The sequence below is a fragment of the Pomacea canaliculata genome, linkage group LG1, assembly GCF_003073045.1.
Source record: "Pomacea canaliculata isolate SZHN2017 linkage group LG1, ASM307304v1, whole genome shotgun sequence".
Classification (NCBI taxonomy): domain Eukaryota; kingdom Metazoa; phylum Mollusca; class Gastropoda; order Architaenioglossa; family Ampullariidae; genus Pomacea; species Pomacea canaliculata.
In genome coordinates this window covers 13,424,750-13,439,400 of record NC_037590.1, presented here as the reverse complement: position 1 = coordinate 13,439,400, position 14,651 = coordinate 13,424,750, and the positions used below count along the sequence as shown (strand labels likewise).

The 14,651-nt window shown below is 43.5% G+C and overlaps 1 protein-coding gene across 2 annotated transcripts; it reads right to left on the bottom strand.

The window, feature by feature from the left end:
* Positions 1 to 2,488: 2,488 nt before the first annotated feature.
* Positions 2,489 to 12,871, bottom strand: LOC112575677 (zinc transporter ZIP14-like). Of its 2 annotated transcripts, XM_025257657.1 has the most exons (14): positions 12,341 to 12,871; positions 11,384 to 11,675; positions 9,056 to 10,486; positions 8,065 to 8,197; positions 7,701 to 7,823; positions 6,827 to 6,930; positions 6,454 to 6,670; positions 6,086 to 6,255; positions 5,489 to 5,668; positions 5,082 to 5,171; positions 4,512 to 4,617; positions 4,218 to 4,373; positions 3,797 to 3,984; positions 2,489 to 3,544 (listed from the first exon to the last, which is right to left on the bottom strand). In XM_025257657.1, exons 3-14 carry the CDS (start codon positions 9,308 to 9,310, stop codon positions 3,386 to 3,388), a joined length of 1,881 nt encoding a protein of 626 aa, XP_025113442.1. In that variant the 5' UTR covers positions 9,311 to 10,486; positions 11,384 to 11,675; positions 12,341 to 12,871; the 3' UTR covers positions 2,489 to 3,385. The 2 variants fall into 2 exon arrangements, with proteins under 2 accessions (XP_025113442.1, XP_025113450.1); XM_025257665.1 differs by lacking the exon at positions 7,701 to 7,823.
* Positions 12,872 to 14,651: the final 1,780 nt, after the last annotated feature.

The following is a 14,651-nucleotide window of genomic DNA, read 5'->3' as shown; positions in this document are numbered from 1 at the left end:
GTCTGTGTCTTACCGCGTTTGGGCATGTGTGTGTTTGTGAAGGATGTAAGTTTTGTTTTTGTGTGTGTGATTTTTTTTTCAGTGTGGAGGATATTCTGGTGTTGTCGCAGGACAGCCACTCAGTCACTCAGTCCTCAAACCTCAATCCTCGTGATCAAGTCCGTTCGCTCGCGTGTCTTTTGATCAGCAGACATTAAAAAAATGTTGTCAGAACACGAGGAGTGGTCGAGAGCCCGAGGGGTCTGAGTAACACCCTGATGCTAATTATCTATTGAAAGCGGGTAGCGAGTCGCAGCTTATCACCGGCGGAGTCACAAAGTACTGTGACAAACCGTGAGACGTACCTGGCGCAAACACCTTGACCTGGAAGTGAACCCATGAACCTACTTCTGAAGTACAGGGAACTAAAAACAACAGGAAAACCCGAGACAACACGGTGTGAGAGAGAGAGAGAAAATTAGTCGTTCAAGAATTGTACTTTAACCCTTCCACCTACGCACGACAAAATAAATCTCTTGACCACAAAAGCCCGGGTACTACCTGAATAAGAAAAACAGTAATTTGTTGTAACGGTGACTCATGGACGAGGTGGAAAGTGACTTGTAATGCCCTCGCCCTCATTTATCTTGCTTGTGTAAAAACTAAAGAGAGATTGTATTCCCTGCTACTGAAATGTATTCGCTCTCAATCTCTCGTCTGCAAGATCGACAGATTCTATTCTAACCGGCAGTCAGACAGGTAAGTCTTTAGCTGTGATGTCACCTGTAATATGAAAACAACAGAAGGAACAATGTTTGTGTCACCTGTTACCCTGCTGGTATCAGTAATGGCAGGACATGACAAACGACATGTCACAAGGTTGGCTGTGGAGTGTCCTGTGTAGAACTCGTGTACAGCTGGCACTACACATTGTAAATGCTGTGCTCTTTGGCTTCGGACTATGGTAATGAACCGGAGATCAAAGCACCTGTGAGAAGAGCTGGGAATAATCAGATGCCAGCTCATTAGGAAAACCCGCAGTTCCAGTGACGTCACACTCACGTGCCTTATCGCAAGTAACGGTGCGACAGCCCCTCGTTAATGAAAGAAAACAAAGGCCAGAGAGCGGAAGAATATTTTACTTAGACCAAAACTCAATTTCGTTTCATTAATTATTTCTAAGTCCAGGTCCTCTGCACTTATCCTGTTGTTGGTGGACTTTATGCTAAACTTTGTGTTTGCGCGTCTGTCGACGGCACGCGTGTTATGCTGCTGCCAACTGTTGATATGAGTGCTGTCAACTGATGGCCTCTTGTTGTGCTTGCTGTTATTATTCTGCCTCATTGCTGTGTGTGTTGTGTTCATCTGACATCTGTTCTTGGTGTCTACTGCAGTCTACGTAGTAAACATCTGTTACCGTGGCTGCCGATGTGACTGGCTGCTGGTCTATTGTTAAAGGCCCAGTAGGGCGCAAATTTATGTAAATTTATAAAGACTGGGTAATAAAGAAAAGCAATTTCCCAAAATGTAGATTAACACCTCTCTTCCGTTCTTCAGATGAACGCCTACAACATCAGATGCACATCGTGTTTTTAATGGGAGAAGCTGGGTTATCTGATTAATGTCACCATGGAGGTTTTGTAGAATAATGTTCAACGAACCTTGGCATGAATCAGTCAGTCAATCAATCAATCTACCATTCATTCTTTTTTTCTGCCAATGATACTTCATTAACCAAACAAAAACTGATTGTATCAAAGCAAACATGTCCGAGCTGACCCGACCTTTCTAAACTTTATTATTAATTACGATGTACACACTGTAGATGTGTTACAGACCCTGGGCACATGAGGGCTGGGACTGGAGGAAGAAATGACAAGCCGTTATGTCAGGTACGTTTCCCAACCTTTCTCGTCAAGTAGGTAAGGAGATAAGGACCGTGACTGGCAGTAACGGTGAAGGTGACTCATCAAAGGAAGGTGATCTCAGGTGTCCACCAGCGTAGCCGTTGTAAGTACAGTGACCACGTGATTTGATTATGTTTGACTATTGGACAGTGTGTAGAGGTAAGTCTAGCCAACGTTGTCGAGATGTTTGGAAGATATTTCTGATGATGTTCGATGTGTTCTGAAAGTATTTGGAGGTATTTCTGTCGAGGTGCTTGGAAAGTGGTTAGGAGGTACTTTTGGTCAGTTTTGGTTGTCTTGACAATCGCCATATGTACCCTACATAGGTCAGATACAATCTAACCCAGGCTGCCGTACAGACAAGTATCGTGTATAGAAACTCAGACTGCAGTATAGACACAGTATAAAGTATATATACATAGAATACTCTAGAGTAACAACGACAAATGTATGCACAGTCTGCAGTTTTTTTCTCTCTGCTCTGTTTAATGTTTTATCGCATATTTATTAAACAGGCAAGCAGACAGACAGGCACACAGGTTTTAAGCAATTCTGAAAGACTGCACGATATGTTGATACGATAGTTCGCTTTTTGTGAGTGAGTGAGAGAGTGAGAAAGAATAATTACAAAACAACGAATAGAAAGCTTTCAAACTCCGTGTAACGACATGGGAGTCGATCCCTACACTTGTGTGTTTGATAAGATCGTGTGAGTCTGTGAGTCATTGCCAGCTCAACAGCTCGCCAGGTAGGCAACATTTCAACTCAATCTAAACCTGAAAGCCGCCATTCGCGGCAAATGAAACCAGAACAAATAGCTTGTGGGTGAGCTGTGGGTTTTTTTTTCTTTTTCTGTTTGCAACTTTCAAATCTCTTTAGTGCCACAAGTCGTTAATCTGCTTTTGATGGTTTATCGAACAATGCTTTCATTTCAAGCCTTTACACAGTTTGATATATATGTAAGTAATTAAATGAATAGACACTTAAGAGGTTCATTCACGTAACATAAAAAGCAAATGCATAGGCATTCACAAATAGGATTGAGAGAGAGAGAGAACCCCGTGGACATAAAGATCAACAGTCTTTTAAGAAAATAAGATTTTTTTTTTTAATGAATGATGTAATGGGCAAAAAAAGTGGTTTTCTAATTTATAACTATCACAGGTTTTTAATCAGTTCTCTCCATCTCTCTCTCTTATCTTGCAGGGCATGTTTAAGGTCAGTTATAAGCAGGTACAAGGCGACGTTTGGTTTTCAGTTTGTTTGATCGTGTCTGAGGCAAGAAAGTGCTTCAAGACACAACAACAACAGACACATCATCAGAAAGACACTTGGTGACCTTTCAGCTCACAGAGTAACACAACTTTCTGAAATCCAGGATTGGAAAATGCACCAGGCCAACAGGTTCTGTTCGTCATATGGTTGACATGTCGAAGAATTGTCCAAGAAGTATTCGGTAAGCATGGCTGAGCTGTCACCTTGTGGTCAACTGCTGATGCTCATGTGTGAGCAGTGATCTTCTCTGGCAGGAAGCGCATTTTATCTTCCAAGAGAACGAGACCAAACATCAGAGCGAAACCTGAGAGCAGGCCCACATTCTGCACCAAGAACATCCTGACATTCTGGAAGAGACGGAAGTAGTGCACCAGTTCCGGAACCTGCGCAGACAGATTTTAATGGCGTTAGCCTCACGTCTTAGTTTCCACTAGGATTGAGATAACAGTAAAAACCATTTCGCTGACAATGTCTGGAATTCATAATTATAACAAAAAAAATCTTTGCTGATTAAGTGTGAGTTTTACAATCAGATGGTTGATCTAACGAGAAAAGCACAATTCTGACAGGGTGTAAAGTTTACAACTACAGGACTGATGTTACAGTAAGATTTGAAAGAAAAAAGCTTTACTGACCAAGTCTGCGAGCGAGACATAGAGAAACATGCCCGCCACGGACATCAGGACCCACTGCCTCTGCAGGTGATCGGAGCCCAGCGCCACACCTGTGTAAAGGCCGACAAATGCTGCCAGACCTGTCAGGACATTCAGCAGCAGGGCCCGCTTCATGGGCATTCCGGTGGACAGGAGGATTGCAAAGTCACCTGCAACATACAGACGCTTGTTGTACTAGTTCATCTTCTCAAACCCAGAAATCAGGAAAAACTATTCAAGAGGACACTACCCATTTGTTAAATCTTCCTTCTCTCTCTCTTTCCTTCTCTTTCCCTCCATTACATTTATATCGCCTATATCTAACGATTTTTGCAAAAAAAAAAAAAAAGAAATAAAAAAGAAAACAAAAAGGAAACCTAAACGAACGCTGAGCAGTACTCACCCAATTCATGCGGCAGCTCGTGGCAGACGACGGCCAAGGACGTGCACAGGCCGAGCGGCAAGGAGTGAGAGAAGGCCGCACCAATCGCCAGCCCGTCCGCCAGGTTGTGTATGACGTCACCAACCACTATCATCCACACCAAGTGCACCGAGGTCACTGCAGTGTCACATACCAAAAGCACTTTCTTGTGTCACCAGTATCAAACATTAAGGATACAATTTAAAAACAAAATCCTATAGACACCTATCTAAATTCGTACAGACAGACTATTTCACTGTCCTTGTAGTTTCTTACCAACGTTCTCTTCCACCTCCATGACGATGGGTTTACTTGGATACACAGGCCTCGCAGAAATGATTTCGTACGAACTGGTCTGTGGTGCTGTCATTTGATTTGTTTGCTGGAAAAAAAGCAGGTAACTGTCTTCAGCGTGTCTTTGCGAATAAAACAAAAGACTTATGCAAGAAACGCTAGAACACAATTAATCAGGATGTTCGATATTGTTTCGAGGCTTCACCGCTGGCTCGTAGCTTGCCACCCACTCAGTTATTTCTCTAATGAACACAGTCAACATTGACGTTGGCAAGGGAAGCAAAACTGTCTCCATCCGACCAGTCAGAGGTTCGCCCACATTTGTGTCGGGATCCAAAAAATTCCTGAAGCCGGCAAGCATCAACAACGAACGCGATGTTAGCGAGGTAGTTGTGTAAGGATCTCAGTGGCTGCTGTAGTGACCGTTAAAACAAAATCTATTGTCACTGTGACAGGAGACACACTTGGAAATACTGTGATTTCGCACAGTTTTGCGTATGACGGTCTAGTATTGAAATCGTGGATTACCATGTGTTGCAGTTGTCTACTTACCATAGTCATTTCCATTTCTTCACGCATGTCACTCATTGGGATCCGGTGTCTAGGGTCTATATCTTGGTGTCTAGTCTTCACAGTTGTGTCCTGCCATATTTTGAGACATTTGAAAGAAAAGAATCATTTCTGGAATATAAATGTACTTGGTAATTTAATGATTGCACGCGTGTATGTAGGCAGACAGCCAGCCAGGTTTAATCTGTCTATAGATTTCATATACATTCATGCACAAAGGCACACAAACACACAAAGGCACTCATTACTGTTGTACATTCGCACCACCTGCCCCTCCCTGTGCCAAGGGAGGCTACTCGTGCCAAGGTTTCTTGAGCTGTGGCAACAAGAACACTAACCCTTCCCCCTCTACCTTTTTGTATCGCTACTTCCACAAGATAGCTACCCACTGGGCGAGCATCTTTCTTGGTGTGAGGTTGGTGTCTGTAGTATCTGGACGTGAACAGCTCCAGCAGCCAGAAGATGTAGACACTGAAGAGTAGACAAAACCCCTTCACCACCGACACGTCTACATGGATATTGCCGGGGAGCGTGTAGGCGCTTCTGCCGCTGTCGTGAGACTCTAGAGCCTGAGAACACACACGTGCATGTAAGTGAGGAAGGTGTGCGGAGAATAAAATCGATGGTAAATAATATAAATACATGTGTTGATGCGTAGCAGCGATTGTTTTCAACACGATGGTATCACTACATACAGAACACAAAATGGGTGAATCCTCCGTCATGCAATCACCGATGTAACAATCTATCTATTGGTCTATGTACCCAGCTAGATCCATCCATGTAGGTCAATAGGACTTTCCATTCAGCCACCTAAAGTAAAGCATCCCTTCACTAAACTATCTGTCCATCTATGTAGCTTATCTATCCATCATCTCAGCTGTCTGTCCATTCATGTCGGAATCCATTTTAATCGCCCCTATCCACTGTCGTTGTTGCTAGGATGCCAGTTAGGTGTGTGTGTGGTAGGAGGGTAAACAGCTTACCTTTGGTAGGAGGTGCAGAACTGCGTCCCCACACAGGTTCCCGAAAGCCAGCGCCAACATGGCGGCCATGGCGTAGTGGTGTCCGAGGCCACGACACACGCGCACCAGCACGGCGCCAACGAAGGAGCAGAGGGTGATGACGGCCACCGACACCGTGCCCAGGCCGTAGGCTTCGGGATATGAACATCACCGAAATGTAAGACATTACACATGAGTCTGTTAACGGGGGCAATTCAGGCTTAATCACCGACATCTGTCTTTAGTATGTTTCTATTCAAAACTATGGCTGTCCCTATGTCTGCCCCAGTAATATGTTCATTTTATCAAAATACCAAAAGACAGAAGGATGATAATGTGATGTAACTTACACTGAATTCCCGTGGCTTCAATAACGGTCACCTTCTTCAGATCGGGAAGAGAGACTGTTGCTTCATTTCGTCTAACATGGGCTGTCGGACCAACGGGGTGTCGGACCATGGTCACCTGCTGTAAGAGGACTGGACACATCTGGTAGAACTGCTGCACACTGAAGACACCTGTGTGGTTGGGGAAAACAAATCCCACGATCTCCAGAGCCGAGAAATTCTGGAAACGAACGAATAAACCAGCGAATAAACAAGAGCGAGCGAGCGAGGACGCGAAAAACCAATTGAATGAATGAGAAATAGTACGAACACACATACACACAGTTATTTAACTAAGTGGGACAGCAAGTACGATTCTGACAATAACTAGGAATACCTGGCTGACTGTCAACAAGCCAGAGGCGAGGGGGACACTTTGTGTTGTTGTCATGTTGTTGTCGCTGGGTGAGCTACGAGCGTCAGTCAAAATGTTCTCTATTCCTGCGACACCAAATAAATGCAGGAAGATTGGAGAATTAGAATAGAGCTTTATATTAAAACATCATATAACAACTAAATTATTAAATCATTATACATTTTTATTACGCTTGAATATTTGAAACTATCCTTTCTTTTACTTAATTTTTTTCTGAAACTAACTTAATGGAGCCTCTCTAATACTTGTAGTACTCAAGTGAGAATTATTTGGTATTTATATAAGAAGAATAAGAAATTACTTCAGAACATGGTATTAAAAATCCAAAAATAAACAATGACTCCAATCAGAGTTAAGTGTTATGTATTTCTGAGGACCATGTGGTACAAATGAACCACTTTCTCATTCCCAGAAACAAAACAAAGTTTCTTTATTAAAACTTGAAAAGAACGTGTCTTCAAAGTTAATTGCACAGTAGAAGAGAGACAACCCATGTTTGCGTTACAATTGTCAAGAGTTTTTTCCCTTTGTAGTCTATGAAGTGCTTTGTGCAAAATAAATTAATAAAAATAAATAACAATTAAAAAAATAGGGCAAAAAGCTTTTACTGATCTATGACATTTAAATAAAGCTGCATATTTGATGAAGTTCTAATACTGACTTTAAAAAAAACTTTGAAATTCTTTTATTTTCAATTAACGCATCAGAGTTTTGAGTCGGGTTTGCCTAGTATGACTGTCCAAGTGTAGAAATGACATTAAAATTCAAATCACTAATAACAGTGTGATAGCATGCAAGCTTCATCCTCTGTGTCACCGAGTCACAAAGAAGACACCTTTCAAGGAGATGGACTGGGTCATCGTGCAGCCCCCGGGTTGGTCCCTGGAGCCATACTTGCTAAACATGTCCGACACAAAGTCCATCTGACAAGGAGTGTCTTCCGTTACTGGTCGCTGACCTGCACATTTCATCCCTTAAAAGTTTTACTTTGTATTAGCATGCTCTTGTTATGAATTACAAACTGTTTGTGAACTGTACTGTTAATTGATAGTGGAACTGAATAAGTTGACGACAACATTTAAATCTGAAAGGAGACGTGACATGTGTCTTGTATCGTATTTCATTAACAATAGCATCCTTACATTTTGATCAACATCTTATACAGTAAGTTCAGTAACATAGACCAGACGACCTCTGACCTCTGAGAAGTTTGTACAGCACGGTGCCGGTTAGGCGCTTGAGAAAATTCCAGAGTTCCAGGTGACACACACCCGCACTGACAGGACGCATCGCCTCTCTGGCGAGGACCACCTCTCGCCGGATGTGGAAACACTGAAACAGTCGAGTGCAGCTAGCAAGTAGACGGTGGGGATCACAAACAGTAACAATGTGAAGTCACCATCACAACAAAAACTAATTACAACTAATGGACTGTGGCATGACTGCATGGGTAACTGGACACGGAATGGGACAGTAAGAAGCTCGTACAGACCGAGAAATGACGAGAAGCGGCGACACCAATACGACCATTTTTTTCTGTTTTATGGTCTAATGAGGTGCACAGTATTTTTTTTCTAGCGATTAAGTAAAGTTCAGTGCCAGATACGAACTCGCTACATCTGGGTGAGCACCTCCACCCCTTTTCTGTTTTAGAGACACACGCCTACAAACATTACCACACACGAAAACGAGGTCAACAACACTGACATCAGGATTGTATGTACATGACACACATGTGTTGTCAGATGGAACCATATATTAATTACGGGTATCTGTGGATACTACTCTGACCTCGTTCTGAATACGGCGATGCTAGCAGGTGGGAATGAACACGTGGTGCTTACATAGATATTGGGAAACTGTAGTTTGTGCTGATCTGTGCCCAGTAATGGAGACAAATACTGCAACTTAGGCCTTTCACACACTACACATTTTGATAAGAAATTTTCAAAACACACTATTCCCCAAAACTATTTCATCTGTTTGTACTGTCCGCTGATCAGCACCATGAACAGCTTGTCAATACAATTGAAATCCACTTCTGTCGCCGACGAAGATATTTCAGTGTTTCTTTACCCTCAGTTTCCTAATTTTCTGTCTAGCTGTTTAACATTGAGTATGAATTTACACAGGGAATCTAGGAAGTCCAAGCAAACTGCACATAAATAAATAAACCTAGCGGTCACTCACCTGTTGATGCTGAAGAAAAGCTTCGTCGCTGAGACCCGTCCAGACCTTGCCGAGAATGTGAGCGGGATTCCAGTGAGCCAGGGCGACCACCATCTTGGCCTCCAGGTTCTGAATGGCGCGCTGCACCGAGTTCTCGATGTTGTTGTTGACCCTGTGAACGTTGTCGTCGTCGTCGTCGTCGTCGCCCATTTCGTTCCGTTTGTCTCTTCGTGACGTGGGTCGGCACACACCGTCCACCCATCTCTGAGGGTCCATCCGGCGCTGGACAACCTCTGACAGTTGCTCTCCTCCACGTGGAGCACGGCAAAGAGAATCCTCGATGCTGTTTCAGTGATCCATTCACCGGAGGTGACGTCATGCTCGAATGACGTGCCGGGACCCATGTTGTCGTCTGTTTCGGAGAATGGTGGTTGTCCGAGTCTGGAGGCTCAGCGTTTGAATGTCCGTGTTGTAGATGACCAACGTTTCGAAACGTCTCGCTCGCCCATGTCGTTCGGACAACAGAAGTTTCCAAAGGTGACGGGGAAGTACCAGACTTAAGAACCATGTTGTTTGCTGTAACAACGCTTTGTGACGTTAGTTCTAGTGGTCGCTGACTGTGATGATGCTGTTCACCATCTTGTCTCTCCTCGCTACGGTCTCTAGGCACAAGTTTATTATTATGTCTGTTATCAGTGCGACGCCGATTATTTTCCTTTTGGATTGGTTGTTGTTGTTGTTGTTGTTGTTGTTGTTGCTGTTGTTGTTGTTTCATCATAGATCGTGATTCCAATGCACCATGAGACCTGACGTCACTACCTGAGTGTGGATGAGCATGCGTAGACATCTGATCAAGATGGCTGACAAACCCATGTCTCTGGCCGTGTATCCTTCTCCTTTCATGATGCCCCTGTGTTTCCTGGAGGCCAGGTGCTGCAGCAGGTTCATTGGGCCAGTTTGACATCATGTCCTGCTGCAACCACCAAGATGTCTGGGGATGGGGAGGCAGCTGGGGGTGGCCTCTTTGCTGGTTGTGTCTCGGAAACGGGTGGAAGCGAGCGGAAAGCCCTGAACCGCCATCAGCTCCCACTACGTCGCCGTAATCGCGTGGAACTAGATCGCGAGGGATGTCATCTGCGTAGAGATAAAGATAGTCAGGACTTTCGCCTCGATTGGCGATCGCTTTGGGCGAGCCCCGTCCAATAGAGTTTCTGAGAACAGCTCTCTGACCGGCGCCGACTTCCCTTGGTCATCGTATTTCTGTTGGCCGTTGTCTGTTGGCCTTGTGTCAGGAACGTGCCCCTGTTGGTCAGTTTCCTCCCCACTCGTTTCCGGCGCTGAAGCCCCGGGAAGCACCTGAGTGACTTTGGGGTCGAATCCTGTGGTGACAAAGTCCATCACCTCTGGTGCCCGGCGCAAGCGGTGGATAGATGCCACTGCGTGTTGTGACAACTGAAGAACTCAGAGAAAGACACAATGACATGAAGAAAAGTGACATACAGTGTGCTTTGACTGTCTTACTTCATGCAGCAAGAATACAAAGCTCTCTCTCTCTGTATTGTGTTATTTTTATGATGAGCATAGAAATTACCCCAGGTAAGGTCTAGACTAAAACTGTTTATGCATACACAGCAACAGAAACCCTAACTAAAAGGGCCTTTTGTGCAAGTCTTCTCTTTATTTGGATAGTACTTAGGGTAGAAGACCCCTTTAGATGAGCCAAATGGTGTATTTTGCATCATTAGAATATTTAATAAATCTTTTCTTGTTGCACTTATATTGCTCTTTCATTCGGGGTAGAGCAGGGGTGGCGGTTAGTGAGCCCCATGCCCTGGCTTTAAACAACTGACGTGTGAGCATTGTACGTAACATTCCCCAGCAGGGTTAGGGGATCATGGGTAATAAAAGTTACGGCATAACTCACACCCACGTGCCCAGAGCGATAGAGAAATATTTCACTATATAGTCTACACATACATTCACAATGATAGATACTGACTTTAACTGTGGAAAAGAAGTATCAGTAACCGAGAAGCTGCTCACAGCGGATGTTGTTGATAGAGGAAAATGATTTGAGGAAGAATGACAGCACAAAAAGGTGCGACCGACAGTCGAAGGGCCAGTGCTGACTGAAGACTCAGTTAATAGTAGGCAAGATGATGCTGATAATGGCCGAGATGTTGTTCATAATGGACAAGATGATGTTGAAGAGATTCCAGAGAAAGGTAGCAAGCAAGTAAGAAGGTGAAAGAAACGAAGTCAGTCTACCAGCAAGAGTGAAAATTCTGTCAACAGCGCCATAGATGTCAAGATTCGAACCAGTGGAGAGTATGAGTGAGTGGTAGTCACCTGTTCACAGAGCTGTCTGGCACCACAGGGCTGTCCATTTACTCGACTCTCGCAGCCAGCGGCGGTCAGGAGGTCTGTGACCAGTGTCGTCCACAGTTGACGGGGGCTTGGAGCTGAGTGGTTCAGCTGCCTGATGAGGCTCTCCAGATCCTTATCCCCCTCGGGCAGGCGGAGTCTTGCTGACAACCTTCGGTACCACTCTCCAGGCTGCGGCTGCTAAGAAGGCCAACAGCAACAGGTCTCGTCTCTGCATGTCGGTTGTGATTACCTTTGGCAAGGACTTTGCACCCAACTGTAGTTACACAAGAGGCTGGAGTTAAGGTGAGTTAAGGTAGACATCTGGACGGTGCTCTGATAGGGTCTACTTGCTAAAGTCCTTTGAAGAGATGTTACACGATGGTAGCTAACTAACAAAACTCACATACAAACTAGGATAGTAGTTATACTGTGTCACATACTGGTTTGTTAATAGAAATTTATCGAAGTAAGACACACACACAGAGAACAAACACGCACGCTCTCATGTACATAAACGAAGGTAGGTAGGCATGCCCCCTCCCCCAACACACACACCACCACCACCCCACACACCACCGCTCTCAGAGAGAAAGAAACACATCATAGCGAGGAAGGTGAGTTTGTATATTTCTATCTTTGCAATACAATTCTAATTTCTTGAGATAAAGATAAGTGACTTTCTTATCTCAACTGAAACCATTGAAAGCAAAGTTATTTTTATTCTGTCGTAAGCCCGAGTGACCTCGCACAGTTTACACGCGTAAGGACTTTCGAGAAAAATTCTGTGACATGGGAATTTTCACTCATATTTATTTTATTCCCATATACTTACGGTTATGCTTAATTTCCCCAGTAATTTGATTTAATAACTGTTTCTTTCCCCGCTTCAATGTCAATATATTGATAGAAAAAAACATAGCAGCTAAAACTGTTACTCACCTACATAGATGCTGTGATGATGCTTCTTGCTGATGATTTAAGTTTCTGGACACAGAGGAATTTTGGTTACTCGCATGAAAGTCCATTCAAGGAGAAGTCCAAGCCTGAAAAGCTTTTCTGTGTACAGTTGAACAGCATCTGAGAAAAGAAATGTAATCGTTGTTCGAACAACTGTCTTGACCACCACGTCACTAGTAGCAGGTCAAGTTTTCCCCTAAGACTTTCCCTATCCAGAGCTAAGGAACGAAGCGGTGTCTCGGGTGAAGCTTAGGTAAAATCTGTCTTCAACCTGAGCCTGGCTCTCAGTCTGCATTCAGTTGTCATTGCCCGCAACGGGACAGTGTGCATTGTTACAGACTTTCTTCTTGGCAACAAACGCGGGCGACGGCAGAGAGAGGCGCACCTGAACGCACCCCCTCTCCGGCACTAAGAAGAGCGGCTGCGAGACTGGTGTGGTTGAGCACGTTCACGGGCTGTACAGCAGCCCCACAGGGCCACACGACACGTTCACAGCGACCCTGATCTGTCCTGGCAAGCTTTGGTCGCACACAGCATTAGGGCTGTTCACTGGGGTAACCGTCTGTAATCATCTTGTTGCAAGAGTTTTTTATACATTGCTTGTAAACAACTAAGATGCAGAAAACACTGTTTGCAATTATTAATCTTACAGTCTTATACATATTTGTGTGTTTACAATGTCAACAAGTTGCAGAATACATTTGACACATATGTGAGTACAGGTGTGTGTGTGTGTGTGAGAGAGAGACTGTGTTTATTATTTGGATGTGAGAGGGGCGAGAGAAAGAGATACCAAACTGTGTCACATTTACAAGTAGTTCTCTGACACAGATTTAAAGGCTGAGATAATGGATGAGTGTCTAACATTGTAGGACAAAGAATACCAGAGCTTAGGTCAATAATAATAATAACAACAACCACGGAATTCGCGCTTGAAGCGGTCTAGAGAATGAAGACGAATGTGGAGAAACACATGAAACGAGATTAAGTAGAGAAAGAGAGAAGACTAGACTAGAAGGGTATCTTAGGCATGTGCCAGTGATAATGTTAAAAGATACACGTATTTGTAGAGATTTCTGCAGCTCTCTGAGTAATTTTGTATTTACTTTGCTCAGTAGACAGGTGCAGCCGATGCAGCCTTTAGTGTACGACTGACAGTGATGTGATCAGAAAATTAGGCGTTGAACTCGCCAATGAGAAAAGAAATTGGAGCGAATCGACATCAGGACAAAACAACTCTCCCTCACGATTACTCCTAATTATTATTTAGCTTTTTGTTGTTGTTGTTTGCTTGTTTTAATAACAGAGCAGAAAGGCTACATATACACACGAATGCAAGCATTCATTTATTCTTCCTTACATACACACTCACAGATGAGTGATAAACGTGTCGGACATTGTTTCAGGTTTTCAGATTTAATATCAGAGCTCGTGGAATTAGGCAAGGGCGAAATATACAAGGGACATAATATTACACATCCAATCTCGTCACAGGAGTTGCCTCCTCCTTGAACTATGAGGAACACTAGGAAGATATATTTTTTCTAGCATTATTTGAGTTCACACACGTTTGCAGGTAGCACATTGTGCCCAAAGAGCGGTCTAAGGCGCTGGTTTTAGTGCACCCAGTCTCTGGGAGGGTTCGGGGGCGTGGGTTCGAATCCCAGAGGGGAACACAAACAAGGAGGCACCTCGCTGCCGAATCTTTTTATTTTTATTTATTTATTTTTTTTATTATTCTTAGAATAAATTTTGTTATAGTTTTCATTCTTATCTCATACCTATGGTAGAATAAGGTGAATACAAAGTTCTTGTTCGAATTCCAAGTGATTACACGCTCTGCAGAACGACAAGATAGCATTAAAACAGGCAGCAATGTTCCGTGAGCAGCTCAAATGTAATCGTTGCTTGGGTCATAATAAAAAGAGCCGCCACCGACGCCAGATTCAGAAAAGAGAAGCCATCTAATTATGGGTTTTAAAGAACTAATATTATGTCCTCTTCAAAACAGTAAATGTGTAGGTTGATTGATACTTGTAGATAAAGCATATTTCCTCGAATTGATCACCTTGTGCTCATAGCAGCTTTTACAACTCTTTTGCAGTGTGCTTCTTTTTTCCAATGTATTTTGAGCCTGCATTAATGGTGGGGGCAAAAGACACATATTAAGAGGAGGGTATTACTGTTATTCTTACTGTTATAATTTTTATTAAGCAAGCAATAGTATTTATGAAGACATGATTTTGAATAGCTTTTTGAGGGATCAAGTTTTTCAAATGATATTTATCTTTTA

Excerpts from the sequence above, each read along its gene's own strand:
- LOC112575677 (XM_025257657.1), bottom strand. The coding sequence starts at position 9,310 with ATGGACCCTCAGAGATGGGTGGACGGTGTGTGCCGACCCACGTCACGA. Across the intron at positions 8,198-9,055 it reads CTTTTCTTCAGCATCAACAG|TGTTTCCACATCCGGCGAGA; the intron begins GTGAGTGACCGC and ends CGACTGTTTCAG. Across the intron at positions 3,985-4,217 it reads CGAGCTGCCGCATGAATTGG|GTGACTTTGCAATCCTCCTG; the intron begins GTGAGTACTGCT and ends TGTATGTTGCAG.